The sequence below is a fragment of the Lissotriton vulgaris genome, chromosome 8 (genome assembly GCF_964263255.1).
Source record: "Lissotriton vulgaris chromosome 8, aLisVul1.2, whole genome shotgun sequence".
NCBI lineage: Eukaryota > Metazoa > Chordata > Amphibia > Caudata > Salamandridae > Lissotriton > Lissotriton vulgaris.
The window spans coordinates 121,728,955-121,751,137 of NC_141696.1; the positions used below are offsets into that span (position 1 = coordinate 121,728,955).

A 22,183-nucleotide genomic window follows, 5' to 3' on the forward strand; every position below is an offset into this window, starting at 1 on the left:
TTATTACATTTGACCACCTGATGGTCAAGGGGTCTCCAATTGACTTAACGGAGATCCAAGAGAAGTATGGCATATCTCTCTCACATGCACATCATTACTCTAATTTCAGATCATCTATTATTCAACTCCATTACCAGAACTCTTCCTTAACTCACACAATCCGACACCCATGCTCTTGCTAGATTTTTCTGCTCAATTCAAGACGTCACAGATATATTGCATTCAAGCAGCGGTAGTAAAATCCGAAGGTGGAGGGTTGGTTGGGGGGAGAGTCGTGGCCTCGGCCCGATTCCTCAGCGGCCAACCTAAAAAATAGAGTCAGAAGGCATCGGCAGTGATGCGATGGAGTCCTCTGAGCGGCGGTGGGGAGGAAGTCAGGAAGCGACGATGAGTGTGGAGCTGGGCTCAAGGAAAAGGGGAGGAAGAGAGAGATGGTCGCGCAGAGTTGAGCCACGGCTCCAACCTCGGGGCTCCGGCATTGGTCTGTGCTGAAAAATGCTCATCTCGGCAAAACCGAGGCGCTCGCCCCAGCAGCTCTGCCAGTGGTAGAGTGCTGATGGTCCATGTTGGAGACGTGCAAAGGAGATGACATATACACCAGCAGCCCTGTTGTTGATACACGAGCTCACAGGGAAATATCTGGGAATGCAAGGCGAAGACCAGGACTCACGTTGTCCGTGGGGATGGTCAGAGTGGGGGAGCACATCCCAGTCCAAGGGAGAGCTAGAAGCACCAGGATTTTAGAGACACAAGCTTGCAGGGTGATCACTAGGCATGCAGGGCGAAGACCAGGGGGTCACCCACAAGGCCACAAGCCCATCTTGGAACCCAGGTCTCAGAGCAAGAGGGGGACAAACTCAACCTGTTGAGCCCTAAGCCTCCATTCGAAATCCAAGGAGTTCCTGACTTCGATCAGAGAAGGGAAGGCTTATATGCGGACCGGAGCCCAGTCTCAAAGCCCCTGGAGCCAGGCACAAAGATCCAGAAAGGAGTACCAGGGACCGAGCCGAGCTCAGGTCAACTGCAGTGGGAGGAGGCCCCCATCTCCCCAGGACCAAAAATACACCCCCTTAGTCTTGTGAGCTCCGGCCAGGTGCAGACTTTGGGTCTGAGGAGCAAAGAACAGCACGGGGAGCTGTTGAGCCAGAGGTCGCAGCAACAAAGCACCGCATCCGTACTGGAAAAGCCTCGGCTCTGCTTCATCTATGATTCAGCAATCATTGGTGAGGCATCGGAGTCGCCAGCAGGACTCAGGTAGAGTTTAACCTTCTGATTATCCTTTGAAGTTGCAGCTTATCTAAAAAAGAGTAGTGGCGTTGCGTAGCAGTGTGCTTCATCTAAGCAGGGCTGTCAAGCAACACAATGGAGTGTGGGGCATAAGTAGGGATTTTCCCAATATTGTGATCCCAAGCACCGGAGCTTCCATGTGGAGCTCCAGCTCGGCGGTCATCTTAGTTAGTTAGATTAATTAGTTAGATGGTTCTTATTTGTTTATGGTTCAACGTATTTCTCTATCTCACTTCTTTTATTTCAATCCCGATAATGGTACTATTCGACCTCCGTTTGTTTTATACTGATTTTTTACTTTGTATATTATCTCAATTAAGCATTCTAAACACACAAAAAAAGAGAGTTACAGATTTTCTTGACATTTTGACAGTCCCGGAACTTTGTTTTACCTTCCAACCGGCACATGTCCTGGAGCATAAAATGTCTGTGTTGGACATCCAAGGAAAAAGATGGGGAGGGCTATGGCGATGCACAGGGCCAGCACGATGGCACACATGGCTCCACACTGCTTAAGAGACATCTGGAACTTCTTCATGACTGTCCCTCCAACAACGATTCCTGCCATGGCTGTAGGAATGTGTACAGCACCTGAGAAGAGCAACCAAAAGACAGGTGTAATTGTATAGTGTTTCAATCCGAGGAGCGGCACATACAAACAAGAAGTGATGTTTCATTCTAGTACTCCCTGTTATGCTATATGGAGATATTCCTGGGTTTCCCTGATGGGAGACCTGTTTTTATTTCCCTAGGACTTGAGTATGTGAATGAACTAAAATTATCCACGTTTCCACCTCACTCTATAGTAAAACCCATAAGAGTTTACGGATACGGAAGGGTATTATGCACAACAGGGAATAGGAGACAAACTCTGCTATGTAAAGGATGTATCTTGCCTCTCACTTTCGGACCAGGTATCACTGTCCAACCAAGTAATGAAATTGAAGTCCCTGCCCACAAATAGACCAACATACAGATGATCTGTGGAAACATTTAAAATTGTCTGCAGCTTGTGCTGCAGTGGTTTTCAAGTAACCTCATCAGCTACAAGTGTTTAATTACAACATTTCAGTGAGACACTCGACAATTACCAAACAAGTCTGGGGCATTTGCCTAGCAGTTTATGCCCCACAAAAAAGTGAGTATCAAGGAGAGAAGATGCTGTTCTCAAATGAGCTAGAGGCTTTAGGGCTCCTGTCCCTTAATGGGAGGTTTCCAGATGATATTTCTGCTAACCCTATGCATTTGTCTACATTCAGGAGCACCATCCTTGACTATACATTAGTCAACTTGAATATAGTGTTGCTTATAATCAATTTTAAAACTGAACGAAGATCTGAAAGTGACCACCACCACCATCCTGTAGACACTCAACTAGATATCAAAGCTTTACTCTCTAAAGATGTCAAGTGGTTGTCACAAGTACTCAGCAAAATCCAACCTTGAAATATCACCATCTATAACTAAATCTGCAAAAAATCTAATATCTACTTATCAGTCCTCCCATCTTATAAACTTCTGCACAAAACAGGTTTAAAGAGATAGAAGTATTGGGAAGTAACCTGAACATTGTACAATGCACCCAATTCCTGTGCTTCATACCGGATAGGCACCTGACCCTAAAGTATCACAGAAACAATCTACCCAACAAAGCTCAATACTACCTTAGTTTGCTTTGAAATTAAAGATAGTAATTCCAGACAAAGAGTTCAAACAGACAATGTGGGCCCTAATACTGGGAAGCAGCCTTTACTACGCACCCGTTACAACGCATGACATTACATCGCATGTCGTTACAACAAAAAAGGTGTGCAGCATTGGGTAGAAGGTGTTGGATTTAACTCCAACACCTTCCCTACTGTTGCACACACTTGAGTTGGAATAGAAAATAAATGTATTCCAACTTCCAGCGCTCCCCCGACTAAAAAGTCGATGTAAAAGTTGCTGTTCCAACGGCATGCGATGTGATGGCATGCATTGAAACGTCACATATTCGCAGTTGTCCGAAAATATCTTTCTCTATACCATTCTGCATTACATCAGATGTCAATAGTGGTTTTCAAAAAGCAGAGTTTTTTGCTGAGAAAATATATGCAAAGAAATAATTACTATACAATCCAAATTCTCCTTACGGAAAGCTTTGTTTTTACCCAGTATTCTTTTAATTGTAGAATTATATTTTGATCTTGGCATTCTACAAGCTCTATTTACATTGCCATAACATATCCATACTACAGTTGAGGCTGTAGTAATTATATGATCCTGCTGCTAACACATTCCCACATAATTATGGATTTAAATGACTTACTACCTGATCCACCATATGCAGGATAATCTTAAAACTACAAAAAGGTCCTAGCTCAAACACATGTAAAAATACTTAAAAACCGTAAGTGTTGCCACACAGGGGCAGCAAACTTTTACAAAGACTAACTTGTCCTCTTGCATTTACCCATAATTGCATCCAGATGTTAAATTGTTACAAATCAGGGGGAATCTGTGCCCATCCAACAATAATGTGTAGGTAAATGATGAAACATCAAAATAATACTGTTAGACTGTGGTACAATAACCCGCAAAATGTACAACTTATTGCCTTATAATTTAGTCAACCCTGATGGATAATTTGGACCTCCATTACTGAATAATTCCAGTGGCACCAGCTAGTTAATCTGAATATTATACAGTTGCTTGGATTGCCACCCGATTGTACAGATGGAAATTCAGCTTGATTCTTTCATGGCAAGACACTGAGGCAGTAACTTTCTACAATGTTTTGTTCATCTTACCCATTATCAGATTAGCCATCGACGCTGTGATAGAGAACTGCCTCTCCATATATTTGGCCATAAATACCATTATACCAGCCACCATTGCAGATAGCATCACCTGAGCCAAAATCACCAGCAGAAAGACAGGTTTCTTTAGGTTTTTCACTAAAACCTTGGGGAAGACTAAAGAAAATAAACAGAACAAACATGAGCAACTGATCCATAGAAATGTATACAGGTATTTTATATGAAAATGATGACGCTCATGCTAATAACATATTCAATGTAAAATCTTAATCTTCTTTAGTGCTAAGGTCGATGAGCTCTCTGCAATTTTTCATGCAATGTAAACACTCAAGCCAGGTTGCACATTTGAATATGGTATTTCAATGAGATTACTTATATTTTAATGAGATTACTTCTATCTTTCTCTGCTTTTGAACCATGAATCCCAAATCAAAAACATCCTCCTTGTCTGGTTATGTGTAGGTCCTCTGTCCCGAAGTGTCTGGGTGGTTGACAAAGTAAATTAGACTGTTGAGGTAGTTGGGGCCTCAGTTGTATACTGCCTTTAATGTGTGGGTGAAGAGTTTGATTTCAATGCATTTTTGTATCGGGTGCCAATATAGTTCCTTGAGGTGTGGTGTGGTGTGAGTTCTGGGTGGGAGGTTAGGGATAACTCTGGCGGCTGAGTTGGATGGTTTGAAAGTCTTCTAGTCAGCTGCTTGATTATCCCGATGTGAAGGGTTTTGGTGGACCTTGCCCTCCTTGCATGATCACCCCCCAGACGTTTTGACTTTTTTCCTCCACTTTTTGCTGAATTACATTGTATTTTACTTAGCACTCTGTGCACTATACCACTGCTAACCAGTGTCAACATGCGTGTGCTCTCTCCTTTTAACATGGTTTCATTGATTTATACACAACTGACATATTTAATGTACTTGTGAGATCGTTGTAGAGTGTACAACATATATCCAGATCCTGTAAATAAAATAAATGCTATTAGAGCACCTGCACCACTTATTGTGCCAGCCACTGACGTAGCCCCTAAAAACATGTCCCAAGCCTTACATTTCAGCCTGAATACAGTTTTAAGCTGCCATGTCAACTTAGCATCAAAATCCCCTTGCCAAGTCTTAAACTCCCTTTTTATTACATATGTCACCCTTGTGAAAATAAAAGGTTGGAATGTACTTCTAAGTCTTATATGTCCTGGTAGTGAAAAACTCCCACATTCATTTCTCACCACAGTGAGTCCTACACCTCGCATTGAATAACATAACATAACATTGGGGATTCCTTATGACATTTAATAAGCTGCATTTCCCGATTAGGACCAGGTAGATGTTTCATGATTGGTGTCTATGAAATTGTAATGATAAATCTTCCTTAATGGTAAAGTCTGATTTTTCATTACAAGTTAGAAAATTGCACTTTCAGAAAGTTTCCATTTGCCTATTCTTAACCTTTTTAGGTTTACAACTCTTTCATTTATTTTTAGAAGCAATCAATAAAAACATGCATCCCACATACATCCAATGGCTAGTTAGAACAATAGAAGGAGGCAACAATAACAGGGAAAAGTAATAGTTAAGGAAGGCAACAAGGTTAGGGAATGGGCCTAAAAGTTAAGAGGAGAAGAAAAAGAGATGGGACAAAATTCCTCAGCAGCTCATAGCAGAAAAAAATATACAGCGGCCAATGCTTGAGGGAAAGTATGAGTAGTGAAGGTTTCCCCCTGCACATCGGTGAGTGTTGTGTTCCAAGCGTGTAAGGCAAAGGACCCGTAAATAGGCTGGAAAACTCATCTCCCTTAATTCATTTGACAGAAATTGCATGCAGGTCACCCCCGTTTTGGCAAAGAATGTAAACATGTTGGCCACGGCTGCTGTTAATTACTCCGTCCCCAATAGATTCCATAACTTTTGCATTCAGTCCAGGTGCATCGTCACCGATTCCGTGCCCCAACTGGTCAGAAGTACCTGTTTGGCTGTGCCATGTGCCAGAGTGATGGCCCGACCCCTTATCGATTTCAGAGGGTAAGTAGGGGGTTGAAAAGTCCTAGAAGGATTTGTCTGGGCAACAAGGGATGTCTGTGCCATAAATCTCAGTTACACCACCAAACCCTCTGCCCAGAACAGTTGTATCTAGGGGCAGTGTCGAAGAAGATTTGTAAGTGTGTCAGTCTGTCCACACTGACTTCAACATGGTGCATCACTGCTCTGCTTTCATTTAGCTTCCCTAGACAGAGTATAGTACCAGTAGTGCACAATCTTCCTAGCATTGTTGTGCTAGTGATTTATAAAGCACAAATGGGGTATTTAAGAACTTATATATGTCAGATACTATGGGCCTACCTGAAGAACAAGTGAGGAGTAATTTTTCCAAGGAGGTCTGAGGGTGAATGTGAGGTTGCAGGAGCCAGTGTCAAAGGGCAACAAATTGCCAATGAGCACTGGATGAGAGGCCACAGTTATATTGGAGTTGTATGGATTCCATAATCCTGTCGATATCAAAGAGGTCACTAGAACAGGTAGTAAGATAGTTGCATTCATTTTGTAGAAGTCTGAGGTGTACCCATCCTGGCCATGCACTTTGCTTGGCTTCAGACATTGTATAGCCATGTCTAGTATAGAGGAGCCATCTGGGGATAGATGGGCCAGGTGAGCCTGCGCCAAGTAATGTTTAGCGTCCCCCCAGTCCTGGGCCTCAGCCATGTACAAAGTAGAGTGGAAGTGTTCAAACTCCTGAGCTACGGGTTCATCCTGGTCAACCCTAGTGCCCTGAGAGTCCTCAATCTCCAGTATTCTGCATTGAAGTGCCTGAGCACAGAGTTGGTGTGCCAATAGCTGCTTACCTTATTGCCCCTGCATAGTATTTCTTGTTTGTATGTACCCATCAAATTCCCTTATACCTCCTCCAGCTGTGACCATTTGTCCCTCCTGTCCCTGTTAACCCAAACTGCTATGGCAATAAAGCAGCACTTGGTACCAGTTTCAAAGTGTCCCACAGCGGGGATCTGTGCCCTTAGTGACCACTACAAGGGAGGCCCCCGCAGGTCAGCACACAGGATTAAATGCAAGAGCGCAGTTCCAGCGTAGAGCCATGGACCATACCGTGCTTTAATATTTGGGGCTCAGGCGATACTGGAGCAGCCTCTGAGACTGGGCGGGCTCCTTAGCGCCAGGTGAGGGAGCGCTGATCGAGGCTTACTCATTTCAGGGTGCAGCTCTGGTCCTAGTGCCCCTTCTCTAGAGAACGGCCTCAAGTAATGTTGAATTTTGGCCTGATTAACATTTTTCTTGCACATTGCTGATTTAGCCAAAACATTAGAATTAGATAAGGGCATTCCTCATAAGCTGTGAGGTACAAAAATAACATATGCAAATGACTTGATGATTCTTTCATAAACACCAAAAGGAGGAATTATAAGAGGGGCCCCAGACCCAATAGAAAGGGCTCTGTCCAATACTGAAAAGTCATAAAAATTCCCTTTGGGAACTCAGTTAGTCACCAAAAAATCTCATCAACCATTCACTCTAACATTTATCACTATAATCTCATATATACTTCAATGTTGACCTTAAAACTGAACAAATCAAATATTACAAGTTAGCTAAATAATACATCTTTAATGCTGTATCATATTATATAATGTTTCAAGCAGCATAAAGAATATATACACATTGAGTTAAAAATGTCAATTTTAAAAACACATATGTGAAAAATATACCAAATTCCATATACAAGAAATGGAAAAAGTTACAAAAATTGTGGGGAGAACCCAACAGACTAGTGCATTTGTCTTTCTGATATGCTAATCTGTATACGTCAACCAAAAAGCTACATAAAATAAGAATCTATTGTATCCTTGTGTTTCTTTAGCCCAACTAAAGCGTTGACATGCTAAGATATGTCCCATATAAAATGCCTATTGTTACAAAATGCCAAACAAAAAGCAGATGTTTATTTAAAATTTCATAAATCGTCAAGAGTCTGATAGTTATGGCCCTTAAAGTCCAATGATGGGCCCACTCACACAAAGAATGGTGTCATCTACCACTTTCTCAAGATGAGTGACTACAAAAGGTGATATATCTACTGCACTGTAGTGTCCTACAACATCAGTTAAACCACTTACACAAATTTAACCTGGAGAATGGGTTAGTTGCTAAATTTTCCAAACTGAGGCTCATGACATTTGGAAAGAAACTAAATTCATGTGATGGGTACTAGGAGATGCTACAACATGATTATTTCAGGGTAACATTTGACATCAAGGTATATTATGGTCCGCCCATTAATCCACCAGAAATCTGAAGTCACCAATGATTACCAAATCGGTCTAAGATAGGTAAATCTGTCCAGCAGGAATGCTATCAGCGCATCACTGAAAGTGTTCAATATGAAACTGATTCCATACTTGCTATGTGCATCTCTTGCGTGGAACCACAAGACCATATGCAGCCTTGATAAAATGTGTATGCAACCTGACACAATCTACTTCATCTCTTTACTGCCACCCGCCACTGTGTTACAAGGCTAGAATTAAGTCAAAAATATCTAACATCACTCCTCTACAGAAACACCATGAGCTTCTTCTATGACTGTGTAAAAGTGGATCCAACATCACTAAAATGCCTAATTTATCAGGAAGTAAGCAAAGCTACATAAAAGGGCTTAGAGTTGCATATCTTACCAACAAACATAGATACTAACGATCTACCTGATCTACTGACAATCGGCCAACCCAGAAAAACCTACTCTGTGGAACTTTTACTCTGAAACATAGGGACTGTGATCTGGCACAGGCAAAACAATGCAAAAGTATGGACTATTCCTTGCAGAGGCAAGAATATCTAGGGTCAAATTTGCCTGGGTATGTAATAGAGTTCAGATTGTATTATATCACACTTTATGAATTCAAAGGCAAATGGAACCCAATTTTTAAAGATAAAGGGGCACATGCATCAAGGTAGCCAATTGCGATTCCTTAATAGCAATTATTAAGAAATCACAATTATGGAATCATAATTGTCTATGCATGTAGGTTTCACTAAATTATTAGCAATTCCTACATATTCCTTAATTGCAAATCGCAAATTGTGATTCGCAATTAAGGAATAGCTTCCTATTCGTTCCTATGGGCCTCGAGGCCCATAGGAATGAAAGGGAATTGCATGCGCAAATTGTGCATGCAATTTCAAGGGTGCAAGGGCGCGACAAAGCCACTGTGATGCTCCCCCGAAATTGGCATGTGTGCACATGTGGCACACACACATGCCTCAAGGTAAGTCCTAAATGCAAAGTGGCATTTAGGAAAGGCTTGTTGCATTCTAGATAGGGAATGGCAATTTGTGATACCCTAAATACATTTGCAATTTAGGTAATCACAAATTTTGCGATTACCTATTTTACAAATTAGCATTTGGGTTGATGCATCCCAAATGCCAAAATACTGGTTGCAATGGGGCCGATTCTGCAAATCGGCCTATTTGCCACCGGTATTTTGGTTGATGCATATACCCCAAAATGCTTGTCGACTTTCTGGGCATGCAATTGAATCCCTTCTGTATGTTTTATGTATCTGCCTTAAAGTGTTGCATTTTAAGAGAAAATATTTGTGGCCTATGTTCAACAAGGCAAAATTAAAATCAACTGTCAGGTACTGTTTTAACGCTAGGAAAGACAGTGCAATAATGCTAACCAAATTTTTAGATCAGGCTTGCAAAGCCCCACATGCATGTGTCCATAATTTGCTTGGATATACTTGTAACAAGATTTATGCAAACTGTTTTTATATACTGCTTGGAAATCATATGTCTCTGTGCATTCCCCCCACCCCCCAAAAATTATAAACTTGTATTTAATGAATGACATTGTGCTAGGAATTGTCAAGAGGACAAAACAAGACTCACCATTTAATCTGCTTGAAACTGTCTCAAGGACAATAATGAAATAATATGCCAATGAAATTTTTAGATCAGGTGCACACATCATCAACTCTGTGATTTAAATATATTACCTATACTCTGAATTATGGTCCATCTGAGTACAAATGCAAGTAGATTGTTTTTTATGCCTCGATGTGACAATGCTATTATCTTAGAATCTTTTACCGGTCTCCCGATACTTGTACGGATTGTGATGTTTTATACCTTTTTTTTGTAATCTTTTGATTAATACAAAAAACGTATATTATTACTACTACTACCAACCAAACTTGTTGTTCAAATCCAAATTGTTCATGTTAGCAGAAGTAACATTGCGCCACAATCTCAATGTTTGCTGATAGTGTATAGAACAAATATCCAGCGTGAGACTGATTCAGGAAACAGGGATAACCACAAATTTCCCAGATCATAATAACTTCTGGATGTACGTTCTTGAAACCCACTACTGAATGAATGAATAAATAAATGAATGAATGAAAGAACAAAGCTTTAGCTTGACACATTCTTTGTTAACTTGTATGTGAACCAAAATATAAATATAGATATATCTGCCAGTGACTGTTACTGCAGTGGATAAACATTGTGGTTGTCTATTGTACTGACATTCCAGCACATTTAGTTGCATTTCATTCATGACATGTTGTCACCACTTACTTGTCCATGAGAGGAGATCTGGGAAGAGTGCGGGTGGAAAGGTTGGAGGGTGCTATATACTACATAAACATGTGTACTAATAATCATAAACCGAAAGATACTTTCTATTTCAGAAGTTACAGCTGACATTGTCAAATTATCCTTTAGTTTCATTGCGGTCAAGCTAAAACATCTATTAAAGCCTCCCACCCTCCCCCCGGCTCCAAGTGAAGTCTACTATTGAGTAAAAAATTGATGCTCCACTGCAAACCAATCTGAGTTCTCATGTAAGAAACATTCTGATTAACCCATTAACCAAAATACATTAGTAGCAGTCAACAATCGGTGTACTGTTTGTCCCAGTTATCTTGACTGAACCTCAGAAAATCATTCAACCAATCAATCAGGTTTGTAAAGAGCACTACTCACCAGTTAGGGTCTCACGGTGCTAGGGGTGGGGGTGTGTGCAGCTCCATTGGGGTCATCTGAAGAGCCAGGCCTTGTGGTCTTTACTGAACTAGAGCAATGTAGGACTTTGCCGGAGGTGGCGGTCGTTTCAGGTCTTGGCTGCGAGGTATTAGAAGAACTTTCCACCCACTCTGTTCTTTTAGAAGCGTGATACTGTGGCCAGGGAGAGGACGGCTGAACTGAGGTTTCTCTTAGGGTGTGGAAGAAGAGACGGTTGTACTGAGGAGCTGTCCCTATTTTGATTTTGAACATGTAGCTCAGGGCTTTGAACTTGATGCGGTTCTCAACCCTGAGCCAATGCAAGTCCAGCTGATGGTTAGAGATGGAGGTAGCTCTTGGAACCCTGCAAAGTAATCTTGCAACAGAGATTTGTACCACCTGCAGCCTGTGAGTCACATCCTTGTTGGATCCAAGATAAAGAACGTTTCCATAGTCCAGCCTTGAGGTGATAAGAGCTTGGACTACTGTTCTCTGGGTGAAATCAGGCAGCATCCATTTGATCTTTTTGAGCCACTTCAAAATGGTGAAACAGGTGGCGGTTACCTTGAATGCTTGATGGTGCACAGCAAGTGAGTCATCAATAGTTACTCCTAGATTGCGGACTTGACTGGAGGGACAGGGTAGTGCTCCCATCTCACAGGGCCAATGTTGTGGGCCCCAGAGATCTTTGTTTTTGCCAAGGATCACAACCTCAGTTTTCTACCCGTTTAGTTTTAGTTGATTAGTATTCATCGATGATGCAATGTTCCATAGGCCTAGCTGAAGGGGGGATGGTCTATCTGTACTTTCCATGGAGAGAGAGAAGATGATTTGATGGTAGTTCCCAGCAATAGACAACACCAATCACTTTCTCTGCCATCTTATCCTACACTACAATGCCTGTAGCTAAGGAACATAAGGAGATAACAGCAAGGAAAGGACTGACATCAGGATAATGGTTTTTTTAGAGGGTGTTGCAACCTTTGCAAAGTTCTATGCTAAAGTTTGCAACTTTGCAAAAGTGGTTACGTTTGTAATATGCCACATTTGCAAATTACTACGCAACCAACAAAGAGCACAAAACCTTGCAGCAGGACTCATATGTATTAAAATGCATGCACCACATTAGCGGAACTTAGAAATCACTCCATATTTACAAGAAAATGGTGCAGCGCAATGCCGCACATAAGATTGCTGCGCTGAACGGCATCATTTATACGGTACGGCACATTCCTGTACTCACCCCTGTGCCGGTGAAAAACAAGCAACTTAACGCCAGAACATGCACCCTTGCACCATGATGCACCATGGTGCAAGGGTGCCTGCGTTGCCTGCACAAAAGCAATAATCAATGTGTAATGAGGAATGCAGCACACATGAAAGAGCAAACAAAGAGGAGACATGAAAGTACTTCTCCTCGTTAAGCCACTCTTATGCCTCCCCTTGGGAGGCATACGGTTTTGGTGCTGCCTCATATTTACAGATTCTTGTAACGTGGAACACCCACAGCAATGTTTTTGCACGCCCCCACCCCCATTTCCTGCAGAAAACTACATCGAGGAGGACCTTATTTACAAGGCGACATTAAGCCTCGAAAAGTGGCTTAGCGCCACCTTGTATATAAATGGCTGGGCATAGCACCACCAGACTCTCCAGTGGTGCAATCCCCTTGTAAATATGCCAGCACAGCCTGGACTACCTTTCCAAACTATTCACCCCATAATAGCCGAACAGATGCTCAAGGTTAGTATCCCTCTATACTCTCTTACAAAGTCATTTCAAATTAAAGAGTTTGAAGAGAGTCCCTGAGCCATCAAGGGTCCCCCCTTGGAGCACTCTCCCACTGAATCTGTCCAAAAGAAACTTAACTACACACCTCTTGCTCCAAGAGTTTCATCCCGAAATTATTTCTGTCTCATTTATCATCTCCCTCTGGCCCCTCTGCATGTCCTGGTGCTATGTATCAACATTTGCGCCCTAAAACATTTTTGAAACAATAGAAGGGCCATTTATCCTAAGTTAACATTAAAAAATGATTCTGCATCAGTAATACTTTGCAAACGATTACTGCGTTCTCCTGAGTAATAGTGTTTGGCAGAGAAAAACTGAATAAATGGGAACTTTACAGAGAAAACACATAAATATGTTTACCTTTGTGAGTATATATGTGTTGTGAGGTTATTTCACGCCCTTCTTCTTTCTTTACTCCATTCCTGTTGTTCAGCCTAGTGGTGTGAGGAATGTGTTGGAATGTGATGACTGCATAGAATGTTAGGTGCAGAGGTTAGGCAGCTGGTGTCAGCAGGCTGAGCAGTAAGGATATACTGCTCCTGGTGGGGTTTACTTTATAGCCTAATAACTAACTTGGCTCGATCTAAGCTTCCTGGCCCTTACTTATGAGGCCTTGCGTCAGTTTTGCGCCGCCGGTGTGTCACTTTTTGTGATGCACCAGCGGCGTACAAAATGCGCCTTGTTGCGCCATATTTAAAAAGTGACGCATCTAGGTTAATGCGTCACTTTTTAAACCCCTGCGCCACATTTTACCTGCGTCGGGTATAATGTATGCAGAGGGGGCGTTCCCCCGCAAAAAGCCTCTTAATAGTGACGCAGTGAAATCTATGAGATTTCACTGCGTCACTTTTAGGATGCTGTTGCGTCAAAATCTTGCGCCTGCCTCACAGCAGGCGTAAGACTGATGCAAGCCCTTTCACATGGGCCTTTCCCCATGTGAAAGGACGCATTGCTGGAGTTGCGTCACTTTTGTGACACACTCCAGCAATGCGTCACTTTTGCGCTTACAGATGCGTCAGAAATACTGACGTATCTGTAAGTCCTTGCGGCATGATGCGTCATACATTAAATGTGACGCATCATTGGTGTCGCAAGGAGTGCGCAGTGAAAAGTGACGCATCGCTGTTTTCACGCAGCGATGCGTCACTTTTCATAAATGAGGTCCCCTGTATCTGAACTACTAATAAAGATATATCTGGAACCAACAACCTGACTTCCTGAAGATTTTTACTTTGCAACATTAGCTACGAGGAGCAAACGTACAAAGAAAAATCATGCACTTGTGTTCTAGCTTGCCTGGCTTCAGTGAGTTGGAACTTTATCTCAATGAAATGAATATTACCTCTCCTCACACAGAACGAAGGAGATCTGAACATCTATACACGTTTTAGTTAAGCAAACTTCAGAACCCGAGCGAAAGTACACAGACTTATAGAATCTTGTATGCTTTCTATATCATTTAGTATATATACACTTACGCTTGATAAAACCCATCAATGAAAGATGCTGATATATTTTAGGATTAGGTTTGCATTCACTAATCAGATCAGTCTTTGGTTTGTTGTCAGTTTCCTTGTCCAGTTCTTCTTCCTGAAAAAACAAATGCATCATTAAGTAATGACAGAGAGATAGAAATCAGTTCATCAGGTGATTAGAAAGGTACATGTACTAATCTTTATTGAAGAGCAGGGCGATAGAGATTTGCAGGTATGGATGGGACAAAAAATTACCAGTGATGTTATCTTTTATGCCTGGTGTTCACTATTGACTTCTTAGATTCCACATGAGAAGAGTGTCTATATTTTTGTTATACATTTAAGGGTCACTAGCACTATGTAGCAGGGGAGGGCCTAATTATGGGTAGGGTTAACTAAATTAACAAAATGCAAAGCATGTGGTGCAATGCAGTATATTTCGTGATAGTATTAGCTCATTATTTTATCATTTTTATTCATGGTAACTCTGTCTCAGCAAACAACGCACCTCACTGGTACCTATTTCACAACAACATGCAGGAAAAAGCAACTGAAAGATGACTAGTCAACTTTTGCAAGGGGCCTTCCACTGCAGGGGAACACATGTCACTATGTTTTATGTTTTAGTAACGTTTGATTCATGCACGCTACAAACAATATTGTTTGTTGAAATATGCAGATTATGCAGCTGATGATGGTCTACGTGACATATGCGGCAAATGTGGTTGTTGTTATCTCCGTGCACTTCTTTTATGAGGAACAAAATTTATCAAGAAGTTTTGTTTGGCGCAATCCTTGTCGCACTGTGCCTTACAGTGCCTTGAATTGTTAAGATAAAATGTGATGGGAAGATCACGCAGGGTGCGCTCATTCAACATGATTCACATCAACTTGAAATGAATAAAATAATCGAATGATTTAAACCAATGTCTGATTCTCTACTTGGAAGATACTTAAATAAGTGAAGAAACCCTGTTGTTTCATGTTGAATGAGCGCACCCTGCGTCATCTTCCCATCACATTTTCTCTTAACATATGCGGCAAACCCATAATCATGCAGAAAGTGTTGCGGCAGCAGAATTGCATAATTCCAGTAGCTCTGTATGTATTTTAGATTTGTGTTTTAAACTGATAAATTTGGGCAAAATGTATTTAAAGGAAAAGTTTCCATTTTAGTTTAAACCACCCCATGTTAGGTCTAGCGAAAGGAGAGCTTTGTCTACCTCTCCAGAGATTTTAGAATGAATAAAAAATATAACACAAAAACTACACTGAGATGAGCTATGGGTCAGCAGGATTCAGCCATTGTTTTGTTGAAGTGTCATTCAGAATTTACACCACCACATAGGACTCAATTCAATTCAATTAAAAGAACTTTATTTCAGTTACATAGGCAACCATAAACGTACAACTGAAAGGGACAGATGCATGAAGAAACTCTTTTCCGATTTCCTAATTGCGAATCTGTGCGATTTGCAATTAGGAAATCGCAAAATAGAATGCATGAAAGTGTTTGGAACACTTTTAGCACTTCCTAGGGCATTGCAAATGACCTACCTCATGAATATGAATGAGGTAGGTCGCAATGTGCGACCCCCTAGGAATCGTAAAAATCACAAGGATGGTGGCCTGCTGGGCTCCGCATTCCACCAGGTCTGTGATTGACTTCAAATAAATAATTCTTTTTATTTTGAAATGCAGCCCGTTTTCCTTAAAGGAAAACGGGAATGCGTTTCAAAAACAAAAATGAAACGTTTTCTTTTAAATTTATAAGAGCCCCTTCCTGCACAAAAACAACACTGCCTACAACACAGGCATTCTTGCACCATGGTGCAAGGGTACCTGCGTTGAAGCTAGGCTGCGGAAATGACCCCAGCACAGGGGGCAAGGACATGAATGCACTGTATTCAAGGTAACTTGAACTCCCTTAAATGTGCCCCCAAATGTGTGACTGCCTCTACTGTAATTGGCTCCTTTTCAGTATTTGCCTCCAGTATGTGAAATAACATCTCTGTAGAAATTCCATTAGACCCAATGTTCTCTATTTTTAACCACAGATTGAAGGAACTCCTACTTTTGAAATAATCTACATGAAATATCAACATAATCCATTCAAATGATACAGTGATATTGTCTAGTACATGTTTTCTTCTGTTCTCTGCTATAGTCTTGTCTCTGCCCACCCCTTACCCTGCTTCTCTGTGGAGCTCTCCCTCTACAGCAAGACTCCCTGTCATCTCTCTATCATACTTCCGATTGTGATTACTAATTTCGTTATTCTGTATAGCCATAGCTCCTAGAATTGCACAATGACTCTGTTAGAAAGCTTGGAACCTTAACCTACCACTGATTAAAGGGAAAAATATTGTTGTTTAGAAAGACCTGGCCAGGGTAGCTTTAATACTGTAACACACCTGTAATGGTGATGCCATTAACATCATTGAAACATTTACTGAGGTATTTAATCAAAAAAATTGGAACCATCAAAATGTTTGAGCATTGAGGGGCAGATGTATCAAAGCAATTTTAATGTCACAAACGGTCCAATTCGCAAAAAAGCAGCGTTGCAACTACAAATTTGCAAAACGGTATGTATGATGGAAATAGCATAGCAAAATTAAGTAATTGCAAAATTTGCGATTCCTTAATTTTGTGGAAGCATTTAAGGAATCGCAAATTGCGATTCCTTAAATGCTATGCATCAAGCATTCCATTTTTGCGATTTCTCCTTAAGAGATCGCAAATTACCACCAACTTCAAGTTGGTGGTAATTTGCGATTTCTTTCACAAATGCACTTTTTGGCATTTGTGAAGGTGCCATATGGCGCATAAGCGCACACATGTTCATTTCAGAGGTGCAACAGGGTGTTCTTATGACAGCCTTGCACCCTTGAAATTATTCTCAATTTGCGATTCTCAAATTGCGAATCGCAAATTGAGAATAACTTCACATTCATTCCTATAGGCCTCCTGGCCCATAGAAATGAATGGGAAAGTATTCCTTAATTGCGATTTCGCAATTTGCAAATCGCAATTAAGGAAAACTAAGAAATCGCTAAAAAATTGCGATTTTATACATACATCCCTTTTTGCAATTCTCAAATAGCGATTCTCAAAAAATTTCTATTTGAGAATCGCAAACGGGGATTTTCATACATATGCCCCTGAGTCAGACTGACAAAAATGCTATACCGGTGAAAACTTGGATTTGGAAGGTGTGATTGCAACAACTGATTCATGGGAAGGGGTCAGTCCCATTTTCATTGTACGCAGACGGCAGGAGACATTTGCTTATCTGCTGATTTCTGCACCCAACAAAAAAAATATTATAGATTACCATGCACTGCCCAGGAGCCAAGATTTGCTAGCCAATATTAGTACTGCAAAGTATTTTCCACTCCTGTATCTAAGCTCTTCCTACCATCAAATACCACTTGCTGAAGAGTCGCAAAAGTTAACCACTTTTATAACACCTTTTGGGTCATATACCTTTTTCCGTCTACCTTTTAGCCAAGCATCTGCAGCAAGTGTATTTCAAAAGTTGATGGACACCATATTAGCAGACATTTCGGGTGTACAAGCATACCAAGATGACGTATTGATATTTGCCAACACACTTCAACAACACAACAGTATATTAGAGAAACGTTTGGTAATTTTTAAAGAAGTTGGTATAACCTTAACATGCGAGAAATGCCATTTTCTAGCAGAGGAATTGGACTATTTAGGTCACTGTATCACATTGAGAGATATCAAACCTATGTTATCACTTATCCAGGCATTAAGAGATGTGACACCTCCCAAAGATACCCTCATATCTTTTCAAGGAATGAGTGAATACTATTCTTGGTTCATCTAAGGCCATGCTCTTGTAGAACAGCCTTTAATGAATCTATATCAGAGGTGTGAAATGTATAGGGAAGGAGTCTGTTAATAAGGCATTTAAAAAAGTCAAACAATTGATAGTTTTGGCTCCACCTCTGTGGCTTTTTTCTCCTGGTCAAAAGTGTTTACTCACTGTAAATACCAGCCAATTGGACTTTGGTGCAGTGGTATCACAATAGGTTAGCAACAGAGAACAAACTGTACCATTTGCATCACATTATTTAAAACAAGCAGAATTGTATTGCAGCACAACTGAACTCAAAGCAATTAGCATGCTCATGGACTGTAAACAATTTGTAAACATTTAAATTGCTTTACAGATCCCAAACCACTAATTGATATACTAAATGGAAATAGTTCTGGGAAGGCATCTTTCAGGTTAGTCAGACTGTTGTCACCCCTAGAAGAATGTAATTTTACAAAGAAACAAATTCGAAAAGGTAACAAGATCAGAGCTGATTGCCTTTGGCGAATGGCTTAGGATAGTCAAGAAAATGAGGAAGATGAGGATGAGGTGGAATATGTGGTGGCTGTGTTTGAAGAAGGTTTAGACTCCACTGGTTTAATTTATTTACAAGACTGGTTGAAAGCAACTAGGAAGGATGATGTTTTAGTTTTAGCCATGGAATATGTTAAGAAGGGATGGCATTGACAAAGATCGTTACCTTCACCCCTCAAACCATTAGCACAGGTACAGAGTGAACTGTCAATTTCAAAAGGAGTTTTAATGCAAAACAATGTTTGTCTTTCACCTACCTCAATTTGTGGCATGTTATTCAAACAGCTCATGAAGGACATCTTGGGGTGAGTGCAACTTGCAAAGATCTCAAGCAATGTTTTTGGCGGCCATCACTGGACACTTAAGCTACCAATTGGGTAGCCAACTGTGGGACTTGTTTGATGTCAGATAAACATTGGAAGACTTGTCAGACTCCTAAACACATGGGGCCCCATTAGGGTGGCGGACAGACTTTGTCCATCCGCCAACCCGTCGTACAAAGGGACCGCCCGCCATAAGGGTGGGGGTCCAGTGGCTGCCATTAGGATGCTCCCACCACAGTTGTGGGCGCATCCTACATTCTTAACATTGTGGCGGCGGTGCACTCAGCACCACCCGCCACAATGCCATGAAGGCATGCTGTGCACTTCCATGCACAAGATGGCAGGCACCGCGCGGTGCCTACCATGTTGTGCATGGAACTGCTGGGGTGTACCATAGGTACCCCCATGTGTACCCCCCCCAGAGTCCCTGGAAGCCCGCAACGGGCCCCCACAGTCTACTCCCGCATGCCTTTCCATGGCGGCAATGCCGCCATGGAAAGGCATCCTTCTGCACCCATGGTAATATGGCTGGCAGTGTCTAACAGACATCACCACCATATTAAACACTTTTCCGCCCGGTCAACTTGTTGACCGGGCGGAAAAGCGTTGGACGGTCTTTCCGTCTGCCGCGGTCCCCCCGCCATAGTAATATGGCGTGGAAATGGGTGGCGGGCGGGGAAGGATCATGGCCAGATCGCCACCGCCATGCGGGTGGTGGCGATCCGCCCGAGATCCTAATGGGCCTGATGGTGTCCTTGCCAGAAGATGTCTGGTGTAAGGTTGGGTTAGATTTTGAGGGTCCATTTAAATCACTCACCAGTGACAAGAGGTATTTATTAGTCTTACATGACTACTTTTCCAAGTGGGTATATTTTGAGTCCGCATCTGTCCCCACCACTACTAATGTGATTACATTTCTTGAGAAAGTCTTTGACATCAAAGGTCCTCCAAATGAACTAGTAAATCGATGAATGGTATATATTTTACCTCACTGCAGATTAAACATGTCATAGAATCCTTTCACATTTAACCCCTGTGGAAAATCAGTAATCCCTACCTCATCGGAAGGGCGGAACCGACAGGGGTATCCCACCCCCACGCCGGAACGAACAGCATCCCTTGGTCATCGGACTTCCTCTCTTCACCCACAGGATCCGCTAACCCACGAAGACCCTGAAACAGACAAGCCGGATACCGGAAGTGAATTCCCGGCAGGTGACCCGGAACACGACCCATCCGGAAGCGGAAGCGCGTCGACTACACTCCGCCAGGAACATAGAAAAGTCGGGAGAACAGACAAGACCTCGTTCAGCCCAGCGGACTCGTGGCAGGAGACAGCGAACGGCGCGGAACCCCCGACGGAGAGCGGAAGGCAGGAGGAGATCGGAGAGAAGGCGGAAAGCGGAGAGGAGAACGAGGAAGAGGACCTGTGGTCGGAGGACTGGTGGCGACCTCCGGAGGTGGCTGGAGAGCGGCCACAACTCGGACGAGAGTTGCGGCGGGGCACGTGAGTACACTCTATCCTTTCTCCGTGTCCCTTTGTAAATATAATGTAAATATCTGTAAAGACTTGTATATAGAGCCTTACGAGCACCCTGCACTAGCCTTCTTAGATAAGAGAAAAATCACGAGCACTTTGTATATAACCTCGCACTAATCCCGGACACCTTCAGTCACTATACCCTCCCCGCTTGCTCATTTGGTCTTATCCCCACCTACCCTTCCCACCTTCCCCACGTTCATTTCCTGGCCCACTCACTCCCGGTGAAGGTGGAAGTACTCGGTAGTCCTCGCTGAACTGGACTAACCCCTTTGTACTCTCTCTCCCTTACATATCTCCGAGGAGACCCATCACCCGGCCGTAACCTGATGACAACAGACCGCAGAGGATCCCGACCAAGACATCTACCCTACATCAAAACCCACCCGTGTAGACGCTTCCCTCCGGACTTTCTTTCCTTTACCTCTGTGGAACAATACTGTGTGTGCCTTACCACCGAATAAATCCGTAAACATAGCTCACTACATTCGGCCTCCCAGCCTGTTATTCCGGTCCGCCCAGCCCACAACTCCACACCCCTTAGAGTGGTATTATATTCTCTGACAGCCAATGGATTAGTCAAGAGGATGAGCACATTTTTGTAAGAAGGTATACAATCTGCTTTATCCATTGGAGCACCAGCGCAGGAGGTTCTAACAACATTTTATGGACATATTGGACCAACCCAGTTTCATCTTTTTGTTTGCTATGAAAAAGAGAACTAAGATCAAGTGTTTGCCCTGATTGGATAAAGGGGTTAAATGCAAAAAAGATGAATGCTATCACAAAATGGTCAAAGATGTAGCTAAGAGAACAGAATGTTAACAAGCTATTCTCGAATCACATTTTGGCAAGAAATATTGAGTAAGAGACCAGAGCTTTCTCCCTGGGGATTGGGTCCTAGGTAGATGCCCTATCATAGTAAAAGAAGAGAGTCTGTGTACATAGAACTTGTACAAGTAATTAAAGCGTCGGACGGTCTTTCTGTCCGCTGCGGTCCCCCTGCCATAGTAATATGGCGGGGAAAATGGGTGGCGGGCGGGGAAGGATCGCAGCCAGATCGCCACCGCCATGCGGGCGGTGGCGATCCGCCCGAGATCCTAATGGGCCTCATGGTGTCCTTGCCAGAAGATGTCTGGTGTAAGGTTGGGTTAGATTTTGAGGGTCCATTTAAATCACTCACCAGTGACAAGAGGTATTTATTAGTGTTACATGACTACTTTTCCAAGTGGGTATATGTTGAGTCCGCATCTGTCCCCACCACTACTAATGTGATTACATTTCTTGAGAAAGTCTTTGACATCAAAGGTCCTCCAAATAAACTAGTAATCGATGATTGGTATATATTTTACCTCACTGCAGATTAAACCTTTCATAGAATCCTTTCACAATAAACACCTTGACCTGGCCAAAGAGGACATGAAAGAGCTGAAACTGGATCAGAAATTCACAGCTGATTCAAACAGGTGCCCCCAAAATACGTTTGTCCAAGGCCCCCCAAATTCCTTAAGATGTCCCTTGTCCATGTACCATGGGCGACCCTTCCTGCCAGCATTTTGTTGTGGTTGCCTCAAC

General features: G+C 42.3%; 1 protein-coding gene across 1 annotated transcript in view; it reads right to left on the minus strand.

Annotated features, from left to right (window-relative positions):
• Positions 1-22,183, minus strand: part of LOC147693576 (solute carrier organic anion transporter family member 2B1-like) — a 426,250-nt gene that overhangs the window by 140,999 nt on the left and 263,068 nt on the right. The window contains exons 8-10 of the mRNA XM_086933806.1: positions 14,365-14,476; positions 4,077-4,241; positions 1,680-1,878 (exon numbers count right to left, since the gene is read on the minus strand). Of these exons, the coding sequence (XP_086789932.1) occupies positions 1,680-1,878; positions 4,077-4,241; positions 14,365-14,476 (476 nt within the window). The remainder of the gene's footprint in view (positions 1-1,679; positions 1,879-4,076; positions 4,242-14,364; positions 14,477-22,183) is intronic.